Source organism: Rhinoraja longicauda, chromosome 7 (assembly GCF_053455715.1).
Source record: "Rhinoraja longicauda isolate Sanriku21f chromosome 7, sRhiLon1.1, whole genome shotgun sequence".
NCBI classification, from domain to species: domain Eukaryota; kingdom Metazoa; phylum Chordata; class Chondrichthyes; order Rajiformes; family Arhynchobatidae; genus Rhinoraja; species Rhinoraja longicauda.
The window spans coordinates 11,919,902-11,939,232 of NC_135959.1; the positions used below are offsets into that span (position 1 = coordinate 11,919,902).

Genomic DNA, 19,331 nt, shown 5'->3' on the forward strand with positions numbered 1-19,331 from the left:
AGAGAGAGAGAGAGAGGGAGTACAAAAGCGAAAGAAAGGGAGAGCGCAAGTAGGAGAGAGCGTGCGAGGGTGAGTGTGCGAGAGAGAGAGGGCGCATGCGAAAATGTTTCCATCTGTCTGTGTGCACCTACACCTGTGGGAGAGTGTGTATCTGTGTCTGCCGACCTACCAGGCCTATTGACCCTCCGCCTGACTTACCTGTACACAGGCGGCACGGTAGCGCAGCGGTAGAGTTGCTGCTTTACAGCGAATGCAGCGCCGGAGACTCAGGTTCGATCCTGACTACGGGTGCTGCACTGTAAGGAGTTTGTACGTTCTCCCCGTGACCTGCGTGGGTTTTCTCCGAGATCTTCGGTTTCCTCCCACACTCCAAAGACGTACAGGTATGTAGGTAAATTGGCTGGGTAAATTTTTTTTTTAAATTGTCCCTAGTGGGTGTCGGATAGTGTTAATGTACGGGGATCGCTGGGCGGCACGGACTTGGTGGGCCGAAAAGGCCTGTTTCCGGCTGTATATATATGATATGATATGATATGAAACATGCGTGCCTATTGTTTCAAAACCGGCCTCATCAACCTCCCACAAAGCAAAAGAAAAACAACATTTTCCTTGTCCCAGGGGACTGCCTTTGAGGAAGGAAGATTCTCAGAATTAAGGATCAATTGACGGTGATGAGCAGGATTTCTTTCCTATCGGAGTGTGGTGCCAGTGGATTGACGCATAACAGATTGTGTGGACACTGAACTATTCGGGAAATCTGATACCGAGATTGATGGATTTTTGAACAGAGAAATGGAGGGATCTGGGTTGGTGGGATTGTAGAGTTGAGGCCAAAGATCAGATGCCCCAAGATCTTACTGCACCGTGAAGCAGGTTCATGAGGCCACATGGCCAACCTCTGCTCCTGTTCCTTATGCCCCTGGGCAATCCTATTATTCTAAGCAAGGGCAAGACACTGTTATTCTCTTGTCATGTATCCATTGACTGTAAATGGCTTGATTGGGTAATCGTGTATTGTCTTTCAGCTAACTGGTTTGCAAGCAACAAAAGCATTTCACTGTACCTCGGTGCACGTGACATTAAACTCAACAATCTAGTTCTCATGCCCATTTCTGAAGAGGATATCAAACAGGACCACAATGTGATCAATTGTAAAAGACAACCCACATACATGTATTGACACCTGCAGACAAGAAATTATTCCCTTTGGTTTCTGCTTTCCAGGTTGAAGTAGTAAGCAGGAATAACCAATTTTGATACATGTCCCGCATCTCTGATCAATACACACATTTCGTCTGTTCCTCTTCCCATTTCCACACTGACCTTTCTGTCCGAGGCCTCCTCCATTGTCAGAATGAGGCTAAATGCAAATTGGAGGAACAGCGTCTCATATTTCGCTTGGGCAGCTGACAGCCCAGTGGTATGAAGATTGATTTCTCTCACTTCAAGTGATCCCTGCATTCCCTCTCTCCCCGCCCCTCCCACACAAATCTCACCAGCTTCAAACTCATTTGTTGAGTCTCATTATCTGTGCTCGTTCTCACCTCGCACACAGCCTGTTTCCTTTATCATCCTTACATTTCTGCACATCTTTCATTCGTTTGTTCTATATCTCTTTGCATCACCGTCTTTTTCTCTCCTTTCCCTTTCCCCTCACACTCAGTCAGAAGAAGGGTCTCGACCCAAAAAAGGTCATCTCTTCCTTTTCCTCCAGAGATGCTGTCTGACCTGCTGAGTTACTCCATCCAGCTTTTTGTGTCCACCAACCTTACATCACTGGCAAACGTCTCTGCCCTTGCTGATTATAAGACTGCAATGCCCTATCCTATGTGGCTGACTGCAGGCGTTGGATTTAGTTACAGGAGACATATGGTTATTGTAGGCAGATCAAAAAGCCATAAAAATAAAGAGACAGCAGTCAGAATCAAACAGTGGAGGCAGTGACAGTAATAAACCAGCGATCGTGAACCTGAACACAGTAATTGCAGTGGCCATGTAATAAAGACTGACATTAAGTAATAAATCTTCAAAACAACAAACCATTCAAATCCATGTTCTGCTTCAATCCATTCCCAAAGGAAATCAGTGTGCTCTACCCTTTTACTACTACAGATAATGCACACTCGTTGTTCCTACCCTGAAGGAAATGCCTTCTGTTGGTTTAGAGAGCAAAGTTACATTCCAACTTTGTGGGTGCCAGGTGCACGTGGCGAGACTTGTGCACTGCCTACGCTGTATGCAAAGCAAAGCATTTCAATTGTTATTATAGCATCATTGCGCTCCAAAAGGGATATGCAGGAGGAGACGGTCCAAGGCACAATACTGTCTCGCATGTAAGTGGGCTCAATGAGCGGGAAATACAATAGAATAGGAACTTGTCTCGTGATCCGAAGTTCTCCCTGATGTAATAGCTGCAGTCAACTGAAATGCCCCCACCTGCCCAAACGCAGCTTCAAAAACACAGGTGATAATTGAGACTTTTGTAAACAAGACCCAGAATATGTCACCTCACTGCTTTTTCCGTTCCGTTCAATCCCAGCGGGGCTGCAGAGAGCCGCACACTTACGTTCAAGCTTGATTGTGTGTGTGAGTAGGTGGAATCCTGATCGGAACCGACACATGCTGCAGACAGGCTCCCACACGACTGGGACCAATCCCTGTGCTTTTCTTGAATGCACACACTCACAATAGACTCGGAATGACCCATCCATTCAAGTTGGCAGGTCCTGTGCTTATAGCTCCAGAGGATTGCTTTTAAATTAAATTTTAGAGCCAACACCGCAACCATCACTCCTGGCGTCTCAAGCTTTTGGATTAGTTCTTCCGCTGCACTGGAATAGTTCCAGACATCAAGAGAGACCAGCAAGAGATGAGGTTCTTCCAGATTAGGTTGAGAGGAGAAACAATGGAGATGGTCAAGGTCGTGGTGGGTTTAAACAGAGTAAAGATAGAGATGTGTAGATGTGTAGTTCTGGTTCTGGTTTATTACTGAGCAAACACCTCATAAGTGGTTATCTCGTGCATGTCAGAGTTTACACCCAAGCTGGACACAAAAAAAGCTGGAGTAACTCAGCGGGACAGGCAGCATCTCTGGAGAGAAGGAATTGGCGATGTTTCGGGTCGAGACCCTTCTTCACACTGGTGTTGTCCTCTGTCCGGGGTGGCTTCAAGCTGTAATAGGACATGGATTCAAAGTGCCTCATGGAAGATCCAGATGTCACCTGGGGAAGAACTTACTTGTACAGAAAATAACAATAATCTCGAAAAAAAGAACAAGAAAATGAACCTGGGCAAGGCCAGCAGCACAATCAAGGACGAGTCGCACCCTGGCCACTCCCTCTTCTCCCCTCTCCCAATGGGCAAAAATGTATGGAAGGGTGAAAACGCACACCCCCAGATTCAGGGACACTTTCTTCCGAGCTGTTATCAAGCAACGTTATCATCATACCACAAACAGAGAGCAGTCCTCAATTATTATCTACCTCATTGGTGACCCTCGGATTATCCTTCTTCAGACTTGGCTGGCTTTACCTTGCCTTATCATGTATCGAGACACTGGAAGTGGCTCGATTATAATCATGTATTGTCTTTCCACTGACTGGATTGCACGCAACAAAGGCTTTTCAATGTACCTATGTACGTGTGACAATAAATTAAACTGTTGACTGCACTTCCTTGTGTCTCTGTAATCTAGAAAACACTGCCCAAATGTGCAGTGGATCCAATTTCAGTTGCGGCTTTCAAAGAGGAATTGGACAAATATTTACAACTAATAACGATGGAGAAAAAGCTGGAGAAAACAAAGGACTGAAACGCTCTGTAAAGAACAGCATGTACTTGATGGGCCCAATAAGCTTCTTCTTTACTGCAACTACTTTGTGACTTTATGCTTCAATTAAATAGACAATGAAACATTGCACGAGGAATTCCAGCCTGCAAATTATTTCTTGATAAGCTTGCAGTCGATTCCAAAGTCTGAATAATATCGTGAGGGGCAGAGGGAATGCTAATTCTACACTGTAAGCTGCATAAACGAGAGAACATGGAATTCATAATATGGGGTTAGGAGGGAGAGATAGATCTGCCATGATTGAATGGTGGAGTAGAATTGATGGGCCGAATGGCCTAATTCTACTCCTATGCCTTATGAACTTAGGACCATAAGATCATGAGTTCATAAGTGACAGGAGCAGAATTAGGCCATTCGGCCCATCAAGTCTACTCCGCCATTCAATCATGGCTGATCTATCTCTCCCTCCTATCCCCATTCTTTTGCCTTCTCCCCATAACCTCCGGCACCCGTACTAATCAAGTTTCAAGTTAATCAAGTATTCAACAAGTTTGCAATGTGCAGTAAAAATAGCAGTCACACTGGAGAGTTATTCACGAGTATTATTGAATATCACAAGAAACTGGATTGGAGCTTTGCATTGTACATTATGACATCTCTTGAGCCTTGTATGAAATTACTGGTTACTGGTCATTTTAAGATTTCAATGTTCTCCGAGATCATTAGAACATAGTATAATACAAATGACTCGACTCTGATTATCAATGCGAAAAAATGGAATAATACCTGTATTTTCCACTTGATCGAATTAAACATATAAAGTAACCAGTGGCACAATTCACTGGCTGCTGAAATCAATATTAAAATGTCAGCTTGTGAATCTGAGAATAAATTTCAATGATTCTTTTAATGCCTTTCCCAGAGCTTAATTTGACAGCTGTTGAGCTAATGGGTAAATCTGCATTTCAAAACACGGCAACCAATACGGAAAGGGCAACAAACACTATCCCTGGAATTGTCATGAAAGTGCAGATAAGCGGAGAGCTGATCCAAAGCTGTCAAGCTGCAAAAGAAGGTGGCACAGCAGTAGAGTTGCTGCCTCACAGCGCCAGAGACCCAGGTTCCATCCTGGCTATGGGTGCTGTCTGTACGGAGTTTGCACATTTCCCCCCGTGACCTGCGTGGGTTTTCTCCGAGAACTTCGGTTTCCTCCCACACTCCAAAGACGTACAGGTATGTAGGTTAATTGGCTGGGTAAATGTAAAAAAAAAATTGTCCCTAGTGGGTGTAGGATAGGGTTAATGTACGGGGATCGCTGGGCGGCACGGACTTGGAGGGCCGAAAAGGCCTGTTTCCGGCTGTATATATATGATATGATAAAGACGTATGGGTTTGTAGGTTAACTGGCTTGGCATAAATGTTAAAAACACAATACAATACAATATATCTTTATTGTCATTGTACAGGGGTACAACGAGATTGGGAATGCGCCTCCCATACGATGCAATAATTCAATTAGCTAGTCAGTATTAATTTAAACAACCCAATGAAACAAATTGTAACAGTTTTAAAACAGAATAAAGTGCAAGTAGATCTGTGCAATGTGACCATCCGGCTCAGCAGGACCGGTTCATAGCAGCTATGGCCTTGGGGATGAAGCTGTTCCTGAGTCTGGAGGTGCGGACATAGAAGGCCTTGTATCGTCTGCCCGATGGAAGGAGTTCGAACAGACTGTTGCAGGGGTGTGAAGAGTCTATGTCCCCCACGTACGATAGTGTTAATGTGCAGGGATCGCTGGGCGGCGCGGACTCGGTGGGCCGAAGGGCCTGTTTCCGCACTGTATCTCTAAACTAAACCTCAACTAAAATCAGCAGCTGGCGTGGTTTACAATGCCACGAAGAAATGAGAAGCTTACATCAGAACCAGACTGGCTGATCCAGAGATTGGAACCCATAATAAAATACAATGATCATATCGTAAAACCAAAACCCGAATCAGGTAATGTAGTCCAGAAGTAGGAAGGCATCAACTTAAGGCAAGGGGAAAGATTTAAGAGAGTCCCGAGGGGCAATTTCTTTGTGCAGAAGCTGGTGCACATATGGAAGGAGCTGCCAGAGTGAAATGTAGAGGCAGGTATAATGGCAAAGATTAAAATATATTGAGACAGGTACATGGATAGCAAAATTTAGAGAGATACTAGACCAAGTGGACCAGTTGAGTCCAAACCTCTCCTGCATTGGTGCAGCACTCTCTCCTCCCCCCTATTCCCCTCCCCTCCATTCCATTCCCCTCAACCCCCCTTATCCTACCTCCTCCCCCCCCCCCCGGAGATAGATTTAAACTTTAAAACGTGAATAACTTTAAAAATATAACACCGATTTCAATGAAACTTTCCCATTAGCACCAAAGGGACAATGGTGAGTAAGATGGACCTAAAATCGTCGAGCTATCGTGTACCATTTTGGCTGTAGTTCAGGAACAAACAAACAAACAACAAACAAACAAACGAGCATTTTAGTATATAGATGGTACTAGCTCAGTTATAAAACCAGGTTTAGAGAGACAAGTAAAGCCAAAGAGCTGACTTCCATGTTATATGATTCTATGATTCAAGGATAAATGTTAGCCGGCACTCCAACGATAGCCATATCATCGGTAAGGTAATACCATAGACTCCTTCACACCATTCTGGGAGCGCAGAGACCTTGAATTTAGTACCTTGCCTGACTCCCGACAGTAATGGCACTCACTCAACACTGCACTGGAATATCAGGTAAGATTTGAGTTTCTGAGCCTCTAAAGTAGAAATTAAACCCTGCCAAAGACATGAGGAGAGACTGAGCAGACTGGGGTTGTTTTCCCTGGAGCAGAGAAGGCTGAGAGGGGACATGATCGAGGTGTACAAGATCATGAGGGGCATAGATAAGGTAGATGGCGGGGAACTTCTTCCACTGGTGGAAGGTTCAACAACGAGGGGACATAGATACAGGGTAAGGGGAGGGAGGTTTCGGGGGGATGTGAGAAAGAACTTTTTCACCCAGAGGGTGGTTGGAGTCTGGAACTCACTGCCTGGGGTGGTGGTGGAGGCGGGAACACTCACAACGTTTAAGAGGCATTTGGATGGGCACTTGAAATGCTACAACATTCAGGGCTACGGTCCAAATGCGGGAAAATGGGATTAAAATTAGACTGTGTTTGGTAACGGGCGGCACGGACACGATGGGCCGAAGGGCCTCTTTCTGTGCTGTAGGACTCTATGACTCTATCAGACTTTTGAGAATGGTAGTCATGAACCATTACTGGTTCTCAAATCCACAATCTAGCAAAGATAACAGATCTTTAATTATATTGTGCCTTTCATGACCTCTGGATATTTTAAAGTGCTTTGGATCCAATAATGGAGTTAATTACTGCTACAATTTAGCAAAGCGACCAGCTAACCTGCACACAGACGACGGGTTTTGTTATCGAACAATAGTGCCACTACAATGGATAGGATGGAAAATACATCTTCTTTGAGGCCAGCCGTCGCAGCTGCGGCTTGCCTGCAGTCCGTCTGTCTTTTGTGTTTTTTGTTGTTTTTGTATGAATTGTAGTTTTAATATGGTGTAGTGTTTGTATGTTATGTTTGGGGGGGGGGGTGGGAGGGAACGGGAACTGTAAAATTCTCTCTCCCGAACGGAGACGCGACCTTTGTTTCTGTGTCGTGTCTCCGTTCCGGTTGCGGCCTACCATCAGCCATTCACCTGGGACCACCTGGGGCTCTGGTTCGCAGAGCCCGCGGCCCGGACTCACCACCTGCGGCGCTGGCTGCCTGCGGATGCTACGGGAGCGGCTGCGATTCGTCTCCGGAGGCTCCGGCGCGGGCCGCGTGGACGTCGGAAGCCCGCAGGCCCCTGGATGGGGGCCGACATCGGGAGCTCCGGCAGCGGCAGAGGCAGCGTGTTCGCCCGCCCCGAATCGCGGGGCTTGGGTCGGCCCGCCGCGGACCTTTCACCGTCCGGCGCGGCCTGAAATAGGCCGTTGGCCTTTCACCGCCCAGCGGCGGCTTCAATATCGGGAGCCCCGACGTGGCAAATCCAACAGCCTGACCGCGGGAGAAGACGGCAGGGAAGAGAAAAAGACATTTTTGGCCTTCCATCACAGTGAGGAGGGACTGGAGGAGACTCACTGTGATGGATGTTTCTTTTTGTTTGGTGTTAGTTGTGATTGTATGTGTTATTGCATTTTTATTGATTATTCTTATTGGTCTTATTGTTTAACTGTGGGTAATGTTTCATTTCACTACACATTTATGTGTATGTGACAAATAAACGACTATTGACTATTGATTGACTATTGACAAGGTGGACACTGCAGGATATGCTTTCTCGTGCAACCTTAAATCATTTTAGTTTTAGTTTAGTTCAGAGATACAGCGCGGAAACAGGCCCTTCGGCCCACCGAGTCCGCACCGACCAACGATCCCCGCACATTAACACTGCCCAACATGGACTAGGGCCAATTTTATTTTACCTTTTTCATACCAAGCCAATTAACCTACAAACCTGACCAAAGATCTGGGAGAAAACCCACGCAGGTCACGGGGAGAATGTACAGAGAAGCACCCGTAGTCAGGATGGAACCCGGGTCTCTGGCGCTGTAAGGCAGTAGGTCTGCCATATAGAAACATAGAAAATAGGTGCAGGAGTAGGCCATTCGGCCCTTCGAGCCTGCACCACCATTCAATATGATCATGGCTGATCATCCAGCTCAGCAGCCTGTACCTGCCTTCTCTCCATACCCCCTGATCCCTTTAGCAAAAAGGGCCACATCTAACTCCCTCTTAAATATAGCCAATGAACTGGCCTCAACAGAGCCAGCCACTAAACCACCTCATTGATAACTTTACAAATCTTTTTTTGTTTGAGCTGTGATGCCGGGCACATCATCCTTAAAACTTAATTCATTCACAGATAGTGGGCATCACTAGCATTTATTGTTCATCTCAAATCAGTCCCTTGCACTCAAAGGTTTGCTGACCTATTACGGAGGACAGTGAACGCTCATCTTCATTAGTAGGTTGGAGTTGTAACAAAGGTCAGTTGGATAAGGTTGGGAAGTTTCATCCCCGAGGGGCAACAGAGGACATAAATTAAGCTGGGGAATATAAAGGAGCTGAATTAATGTGCATAGTTGCTACGATCTCAGAAGTTGAATATCTTCACTGACGTCAGTTCAAAATTGAGCTTAATGTCTCCTCCAAAGCGAATCCCTGACAAGGGACACAATGGAAATAAATGGGTCTACTGTGGATGGGGTGAGCAGTTTTAAGTACCTGGGAGTCCACATCAAAGAGGATCTGACATGGGCAACGCACATTGCCGCACTGGTGGGTAAGGCAAAGCAGCGCCTTTACCACCTTAGACAGCTGAGGAAATTCAGAGTGTCTCTGAGGATCCTTCATTGTTTCTACTCTGGGGCTGTAGAGAGCATCCTGTCTGGCAACATTACAGTCTGGTTTGGGAACAGCTCTGCCCAGGACAGGATGGCCCTGCAGAGAGTAGTGCGTTCGGCAGAGCGCACCATGGGAACTACACTCGCCCCCCTGCAGGACCTATACATCAGGAGGTGCAGATCCAGAGCCAGCAACATTATGGGGGACCCCTGCCACCCCAGCAATGGACTGTTCCAGCTGCTACGGGCAGGCAAACGCCTCCGCTGTCACGCTGTGAAAACGGAGAGGATGAGACGGAGTTTCTTCCCACAGGCCACCAGGACTGTTAACTTTTATAACTCCAGGGACTAAATTTTGTCTTCTCTGTATTAACTTTTATTTATATGCTGTAACTGTAATTCTTTTTTTTGCGCAATCCACTTTCATTTCACTGCACATCGTTTCAGTCAGAGAGTGGTGAAGGTGTGGAATTCTCTGCCTCAGTAGGCAGTGGAGGCCAGTTCGTTGGATGCTTTCAAGAGAGGGCTGGATAGAGCTCTTAAGGATAGCGGAGTGAGGGGGTATGGCGAGAAGGCAGGAACGGGGTACTGATTGAGAGTGATCAGCTATGATCGCATTGAATGGCGGTGCTGGCTCGAAGGGCTGAATGGCCTACTCCTGCACCTATTGTCTATTGTCTATTGTATGTGCATATGACAAATAAACTTGACTTGACTTGAATGTGTTGGAGTAATCCAGCAGGTCATGCAGCATCGCTGGAGAACATGGTGGGCAGGTGACATTTCTGGTCTCGACAGCCCTGACAGTACAGCACTCACTCGGTACCACACTGGAATATTATGTTGGATTTTAGTTTCTGAAGCTCCGAGATGCAACATGACCTGCTGAGTTAGACTCAAAACTGCAGAGATACAGAGTGAAAACAGGCTTCGTCGGCCCACCGGGTCCGCACCGACCAACGATCCGACACACTAGGGACAATGTACAATTTTACCGAAGGCAATGAACTTACAAACTGAACGTCTTTATAGTGTGGGAGAAAAACCAGAGCACTCGGAGGAAACCCACGCGGTCACAGGGAGAACATACAAACTCCATACAGACAGCACCCACAGTCAGGATTGAACCCGGGTCTCTGGTGCTGTAAGGCAACAACTCTACCACTGTGCCACCCGTGCCACCCTTATTCCAACACTTTCTGTCCTTTTGTGTATTAACCAGCATCTGATTTTTTTTTTCCTCATCTCAGTTCTAAATGGCCTACCCCTTATTCTTAAACTGTGGCCCCTTGTTCTGGACTCCCCCAACATTGGGAACATGTTTCCTGCCTCTAACGTGTCCAAACCGCTTAATAATCTTATACGTTTCGATAAGATCTCCTCTCATCCTTCTAAATTCCACTGTATACAAGCCTAGTCGCTCCAGTCTTTATGGAATGATCAAAGTAAGAAAACTGGGAACAATTGTAGGCCACTCAGCCTCGCAAGCTCGTACTTCCATTCACCCAGACCTTGCTTAACTATTTTAATTCCATGTGTTTTCCCTGGCCCATCGAGCTAAGCTACATAATAATAAAAGATTGAAATATTTATGGCAAAATAAAATTGCAACTCAGGTCTTTATGACTTCCATGTTTATTAAACAACAATCCCAATGTATTTTACTTAAAACAACACAGAAGGGGGCCATTCAGCCAATTGGATCCATGCCTGCTCCCAAGGCACATTCCCAATAGCTCCATTGCCCCTCTCCTCATTTCCCTGTGCTCTCACAACTTACTCTCCCATGCATGTGCATCAACGCAAGAAATTGCAGAGAATTGTGGATGCAGCCCAGACCATCACACAAACCAATCTCCGTTCCCTTGACTCCATTTACACCTCATGCTGCCTCAGCAACGCCAGCAGCATAATCAAGGACGAGTCTCACTCACTCTTTTCCCCTCTCCCACCAGGCAAGAGGTACAGAAGAGTGCAAATACACACCCCCAGATTCAGGGACAGTTTCTTCCCAACTGTTATCGGGCAAGCGCATCTTCCGATCAACAACTAGAGAGCAGTTATAAGCTACGATCTACCTCACTGGAGACCCTCAGAATATCCTCAATCACTGAAATTTATCTTGCACTGCATGTTATTCCCATTATCATGTATCTGTACACTGTAGATGGCTCTCAATTGTAATCATGTATAGTCTTTCCACTGACTGGTTAGAATGCAACTTGTACCTCGGTACTGTACCTCAGTATACATAACAACAAACCAAACCAAACCAAATCAAACCAACTCCCAAGTTGATTATTTTGACACATCTACACATGAAGGAGTAATTTACAGAAGCCAATTCAAACTACCAGAACTTCCTCTGGATGCGAGAGGAAACCGGAACACCCAGCGAAAACCAAACACAGCCGCAGAGGAAGTGTGCAAATCCACAAATCCGAGATCAGGATCAAACGTAGATCTGTGAGGCAGCTGCACTAACCGCTGTGCCATCTTGCCGTTCATTATGAAATTTAATATTCAGATGATAATTGTGCTCAACATCACTCCGTCAATATCTTAAGTCAAGTTTGTGTTTTTGACAACGCACACGGCAATGGTTTTCCAGGTTGCCTTTAAGAAACCAAGCCATGGCCATCACTGTTCAGAAATCCATTGTTTCAAAGATCATCACATCAGGCTAAATTGAAAAGATATTGTTATTGGTGCAAAGCCTACTCACCATGTTAATTGAAGAAACCGGCCCAATGCTGTTGATATAGATATCAACATTTATAACAGTTGGCTTTCCTGTGAAATAGGAAACAAAAGTTACATGTTAGTAAAGACATGCCAATTATCTTCACTAAAACAGTTAAAAAAATTGTTTTACTTAAGTGCCTTTTTAAGACTTAGGGGCATCCTACTGTTTACTTAAGTCAATGGAGGTATTGTCACAATCTGCAAACAAATTACCAATGCGCATGGTTACAGATGTTAGAGTCATAGAGGGATACAGTATGGAAACAGGCCCTTTGGCCCAACTTGTTCACTCCAGCCAACAAGTCCCATCTGGGCGGCACGGTAGCGCAGCGGTAGAGTTGCTGCTTTACAGCGAATGCAGCGCCGGAGACTCAGGTTCGATCCTGACTACGGGTGCTGCACTGTAAGGAGTTTGTATGTTCTCCCCGTGACCTGCGTGGGTTTTCTCCGAGATCTTCGGTTTCCTCCCACACTCCAAAGACGTACAGGTATGTAGGTTAATTGGCTGGGTAAATGTAAACATTGTCCCTAGTGGGTGTAGGATAGTGTTAATGTACGGGGATCACTGGGCGGCACGGACTTGGAGGGCCGAAAAAGGTCTGTTTCCGGCTGTATATATATGATATGATATGATACACCAGCCCCATCTGCCTGCGTTTGGCCCATATCCCTCCAAACCAGTCCCATCCATGTACCTGTCCATATGTTTTTTAAAAGTTGCAATAGTAATTTTAGATATTCTAAAGCACATTCTAGCCAATGAAGTATCTTTTGAAATAGAACTCAACGGGACAGGCAGCATCTTTGGAGAGAGGAAATGGGTGACGTTCCGGGTCGAGACCCTTCTTCAGACTGATCAGTCTGAAGCGTCACCCATTCCTTCTCTCCAGAGATGCTGCCTGTCTACCTGAGTTACTCCAGCGTTTTCTGACTGTAAGATCTTAGGTCCATCTGAGAGATCCAACGGACATCAGTTCAATGTTTCATTTCAAAGTGAGCATCTCATACTGTGAAGTGCAAGTGTTAATCAAGATTATTTCTTCATCCTTCGAAATAAGATTTGAACTTTATTGCAAATTTATCTATCGTATATTTATTGTCGCTGTTGCATCTAAAGCTGTAGCAAATAAGAATGTCATTGCACTGGTTCATATCGAGTGCATATGACAAATAAATACTTTTGATCTAGATGCAGAAATCATGGCATTTTGCCATTTTTCCAGGGTTGATAAGAAATACATTTCTTAAATATTACCTTAATACCTTTACGGGAATTATCCCAGGGATGATTGGGTTAACATTTGATGAGCGTTTGAAGGCATTGAGCCTATACTCACTCGGGTTTAAGAGGGTGGGTGAAACTTACCAAATAGTGAAAGGCCTGGATAGATTGAATGTTGAGAGGATGTTTCCACTAGTGGGAGAGTCTAGGACCAGAGGCTATAGCCTCAGAATAAAAGACGTACCTTTAGAAAGGAGACGAGAAGGAATTTTTTTAGTTGGAGGGTGGTGAATCTGTGGAATTTATTGCCGCAGATGGCTGTGGAGGCCAAGTCAATGGGTATATTATAGGCAGAGATGGACAGATTCTTGGTTAGTAAAGGTGTCAGAGGTTATGGGGTGAAGGCAGGAAAATGCGGGTGAGAGGGAAAGATAGATCAGCCGTGTTTGAATGACAGAGTAGACTTGATGGGCCGAATGGCCTAATTCTGCTCCTGGAACTCAGGAACCATGAACTTAATAAAAATAATCCATATAAATGGAGAATCTTTTATATAAATACTCTGATGCCTTTGGGCGGCACGGTAGCGCAGCGGTAGAGTTGCTGCTTTACAGCGAATGCAGCGCCGGAGACTCAGGTTCGATCCTGCCTACGGGTGCTGCACTGTAAAGAGTTTGTACGTTCTCCCCGTGACCTGCGTGGGTTTTCTCCGAGATCTTCGGTTTCCTCCCACACTCCAAAGACGTACAGGTATGTAGGTTAATTGGCTGGGTAAAATGTAAAAAATTGTCCTTAGTGGGTGTAGGATAGTGTTAATGTACGGGGATCACTGGGCGGCACAAACTTGGAGGGCCGAAAAGGCCTGTTTCCGGCTGTATATATATGATATGATATGATAAGTATACTGCAACAAGAGTAATAAAGTTGGAGTCAAAGTAATGGCGCATGGAAACAGACCCTTCAGCCCAACTCCTCTATGCTGACCAAGATGCCCCATCAAAGCTAGTCCCATTTTTGCCTACGTTTGGCCCTCTAAAGATTTCCTGTCCATGTACTCCAGCTTCAGGATCAGTTCCCTTCCAGCAGTTATCAGGCAACTGAACCATCCCCTCACCAGCTGAGTGCGTTCCTGGCTTCCCATCTATCTCATTGGAGACATCTTTAATCAGACTTTATCACATACTAAATGTTGTGCCCTTTATCTGTACATTGTGGACGGCATGATTATCACCATGTACACTCTTCACTTTTTTGTACTTGTCCTGTTTATCCATATTTCAGCAGTGGAATTTTGGATTTGGATTTTTTTCTCTTGAACTTGGGAGGATTTTTTTTTTTTTAATCCAACTCAGCATGTTGGACTGTATCCCTGGACATCCGCCAGTCAAAAGGGCAAGAAGAGCATCACCAGCACATTCCCCTACAAGCCACACAAGGATATGATTGAATGGAGGAGTAGACTTGATGGGCCGAATGGCCTAATTCTGCTCCTATTCCTTTTGACCTTATGACACCATTTTAACAAGGACCCATATCTTTCCTGCATAATATATGGTGACATTTTTGGTCCTCCTCATCATAGAAACATAGAAAATAGGTGCAGGAGTAGGCCATTCGGCCCTTCAAGCCAGCACTGCCATTCAATATATGATCATGGCTGATCATCCAAAATCAGTACCCCGTTCAGGCTTTCCCCCCATATCCCTTGATTCCCTTAGCCCCAAGAGCTAAATCTAACTCTCTCTTGAAAACATCCAGTGAATTGACCTCCACTGCCTTCTGTGGCAGAGAATTCCACAGATACACAACTCTCTGGGTGAAGACGTTTTTCCTCATCTCAGTCCTAAATGGCCTACCCCTTATTCTTAAACTGTGACCCCTGGTTCTGGACTCCCACAACATTGGGAACATCTTTCCTGCATCTACCCTGTCCAATCCTCTAAGCATTTTATATGGTTCTATAAGATCCCCTCTCATCCTTCTAAATTCCATCGAATACAAGCCCAGTCGATCCATTCTTTCATCATACATAAGTCCCGCCATCCCGGGAATTAACCTGGTGAACATACACTGCACTCCCTCGACAATAACAATAGCAATAATGTCCTTCCTCAAATTAGGAGACCAAAATTGCACACAGTACTCCAGATGCGGTTTCACCAGGGCCCTGGACAACTGCAGTAGGACCTCCTTGCTCCTAAACTCAAATCCTCTCGCAATGATGGTCAACATGCCATTGGCTTTCTTCATTGCCCGCTGTACCTGTATGCTTACTTTCAGTGACTGATATACAAGCACACCCAGGTCTTGTTGCACCTCCCCATTTCCTAATCTGACACCATTCAGATAATAATCTGTCTTCCTGTTCTTGCCACCAAAGTGGATAACCTCACATTTATCCACATTATACTGCATCTGCCACGCATCTGCCCACTCACCCAAGCTATCCAAGTCATCCTGCAGCCTCATAGCATCTTCCTTGCAGCTCACACTGCCACCCAGCTTTGTGTCATCCGCAAACTTAGAGATGTTACATTTAATTCCTTCGTCTAAATCATTAATATATATTGTAAACAACTGGGGTCCCAGAACCGAGTCTTGCGGCACCCCACTAGTCACTGCCTGTCATTCTGAAAAGGACTCGTTAATTTCTACTCTTTGTTTCCTGTCTGCCAACCAGTTCTGTATCCATGTCAATATACTACCCCTAATACCATGTGCTCTAATTTTGCACACTAATCTCTTGTGTGGGACCTTGTCAAAGGCTTTTTGAAAGTCCAGACGCACCACATCCACTGGCTCCCCCTTATCCATTCTACTTGTTACATCCTCAAAAAATTCCAAAAGATTAGTCAAGCATAATTTCCCCTTCATAAATCCATGCTGACTTTGACCGATCCTGTCACTGCTTTCCAAATGCGCCACTATAACATCTTTAATAATCGACTCTAGTATCCTCCCCATTTCCGATGCAAGGCTAACTGGTCTATAATTCCCCGTTTTCTCTCTCCCTCCTTTCTTAAAAAGTGGAGTTACATTGGCTACCCTCCAGTCCACAGGAACTGATCCAGAGTCGAGAGAACATTGGAAAATGATCACCAATGCATCCACGATTTCTAGGGCCACCTCCTTGAGTACTCTGGGATGCAGACCATCAGTCCCTGGGAATTTAGCTGCCTTCAGTCCCAACAGTTTACCTAACACCATTTTGTGACTAATGTGGATTCCCTTCAGTTCCTCCCTCCCACTAGATCCTCGGTAGTATTTCCAGGAGATTATTTGTGTCTTCCTTAGCGAAGACAGAACCAAAGTACTCGTTTAACTGTTCTGCCATTTCCTTATTTCCCATTATAAATTCTCTGACTGTGAGGGACCCACATTCGTCTTCACAGAACCAAAGTACTCGTTTAACTGTTCTGCAATTTCCTTATTTCCCATTATAAATTCTCTGACTGTGAGGGACCCACATTCGTCTTCACTGATTTTCCTTTTTACATACCTACAGAAACTTCTACAGTCAGTTTTTATATTCCCCGCAAGCTTTCTTTCACGCTCTTTATAGACAATAGACAATAGGTGCAGGAGTAGGCCATTCAGCCCTTTGAGCCAGCACCGCCATTCAATGCGATCATGGCTGATCACTCTCAATCAGTACCCCCTTCCTGCCTTCTCCCCATACCCCCTCACTACGCTATCCTTAAGAGCTCTATCCAGCTTTCTCTTGAAAGCATCCAACGAACTTGCCTCCACTGCCTTCTGAGGCAGAGAATTCCACACCTTCACCACTCACTGACTGAAAAAGTTCTTCCTCATCTCCGTTCTAAATGGCCTACCCATTATTCTTAAACTGTGGCCCCTTGTTCTGGACTCCCCCAACATTGGGAACATGTTTCCTGCCTCTAATGTGCCCCCCTCTTAATTAACCCCTTTGTCCTTCTCTGTTGAGTTCTAAATTTCACCCAGTCCTCTGGTTTGCCGCGTCTTCTGGCCAATTCATATGCCTCTTCCTTGGCTTTAACACTATCGTCGACTTCTCTCGTCAGCCACGGTTGAGCCGCCTTCCCAGTTTTATATTTTCATCTTATGGGACTTGGAATTACATGACTTCTTTGACTGTAGTGATCCTGGAAATGGACTGTTGTCTTCACTAAATATCAGCAACAAAGGCTTCTGCTGCCCACAATTACCGTAATCCCAATTATGTATTAGAATAAAATAATAACATTAGCTTTTATGAGCCAAAACTAAACTGGCACATATAAAGTGACTAGTTACGATTGACACATTAGACCATATCCAACTTTAGATAGTTCCTCTGTCCCTCTCTTCCCCTCCTCCTTCCCAGATCTCCCTCTATCTTCCTGTCTCCACCCATATCCTTCCTTTGTCCCGCCCCCCTGATATCAGTCTGAAGAAGGGTCTCGACCCGAAACGTCACCCATTCCTTCTCTCCCGAGACGCTGCCTGACCTGCTGAGTTACTCCAGCATTTTGTGAATAAAGACCATATCTTAACATGCACTACTAATATCAGAGGAGGAAGAGCAGAAGTCAGGAAAAAATACTCTCTCTCTCTCTCTTGTTAACCCCAGTTGAAAGACTGGAGCGACTAGGTTTGTATACACTGGAATTTAGAAGGATGAGAGGGGATCTTATCGAAACGTATAAGATTATTAAGGGGTTGGACACGTTAATGTTAGAGGCAGGAAACATGATCCCAATGTTGGGGGAGTCCAGAACAAGGGGCCACAGTTTAAGAATAAGGGGTAGGCCATTTAGAACAGAGATGAGGAAAAACATTTTTAGTCAGAGAGTTGTGAATCTGTGGAATTCTCTGCCTCAGAAGGCAGTGGAGGCCAATTCTCTGAATGCATTCAAGAGAGAGCTAGATAGAGCTCTTAAGGATAGCGGAGTCAGGGGGGTATGGGGAAAAGGCAGGAACGGGATACTGATTGAGAATGATCAGCCATGATCACATTGAATGGCGGTGCTGGCTCGAAGGGCCGAATGGCCTACTCCTGCACCTATTGTCTATTGTCTATTGTTGTTCCTGATTTTTTTTTTTGCCATAATATGCATTAAAAAACAAAGTGAAAGCCCAAGGAAGGATAATTAAATAAATAAAGTAGATAAAATGGATGCACAATGAAGCAACAGAGAACAAGGCGTTAGGAATTGAGAGATCTAAAGTACTCTGATACAGTATACCAAGGTGACAAGCATTGGACAACTCGAGTGAGTAATGACACTAAATTACTTCGTGAGCTTAGACACAAGGAACTGCAGTTGCTGGTTTACAACAACAAAAAATACATAAAGTGCTGGAGTATCTCAACTGGTCAGGCAGCAACTCTGGAGAACATGCATAGGTAACGTTTAAGGGGTTGGAATCCCTAAGGTAACTAATCTACAAACAAACAACGGCCTTTCTTTACCCACCTCCCTTTTCCCTGTGCCCCAGCTGGACTCACATCCATTTCCCCCCTTCCACCTATATTCCTTCTTCTGGCTTCACAATTTGCACCTCTTCCATCCTTATCTCACACGTTTAGTCTTGTCATCTCTGGCCTTTGCCCAACCATCCGCCATTCAACAAAAAAAAACCCTCACCTGTATCCACCCATCACTCGCCAAGCTTTGTCCTGCCCCATCTCCCTTCCAGCACCCCACCCCAAAAAAATTAGTCTGAAGAAGGGTCCCAACCCAAAACGTCACCTATCCATGTTCTCCAGAGATGCTGCCTGATCCATTGAGTTACTCCAGCACTTTTGAAAGTTTTTTAAAGTTTCAAACCAGACTCTTATCTCTGTTATAATAAATGTCGTAATCAAATTAATGCAGACTCTAGTTTATTTTCATGGAACACTAAACTATATGATCAGAAAGAGTCAGAAAGAGACAAGACCTTTATATAGAGCTCCGAAGGTGGTACTGATGCCAGAAGGTTACGAGTTCAAGTCCCACTCCAGAGGCGAGCATAAAATTCTAGGTGAGACTTCAGTGCAAATATGAAATATCACACCGTTGATTATGCCGTTTTTCGGTTAAATCAAAGTCCCCATTTGTTCTCTCATTTGGACATACAATATCCTGTTACACTGTTTTGTAGAAAACCAAAGGAGCCGACTCTGATCAATAT

General features: G+C 45.0%; 1 protein-coding gene across 5 annotated transcripts in view; it reads right to left on the reverse strand.

The window, feature by feature from the left end:
- The window catches only part of gabrg3 (gamma-aminobutyric acid type A receptor subunit gamma3), a 474,012-nt gene that overhangs the window by 429,457 nt on the left and 25,224 nt on the right, over positions 1 to 19,331 (reverse strand). For all 5 annotated transcript variants that reach the window (XR_013547454.1, XM_078402108.1, XM_078402109.1 and 2 more), the window contains exon 3: positions 11,952 to 12,019. Coding sequence is in view for 4 of the 5 variants with exons in the window: in XM_078402108.1 (XP_078258234.1) it covers positions 11,952 to 12,019 (68 nt within the window). In the remaining variant the exon portion in view is untranslated. The remainder of the gene's footprint in view (positions 1 to 11,951; positions 12,020 to 19,331) is intronic.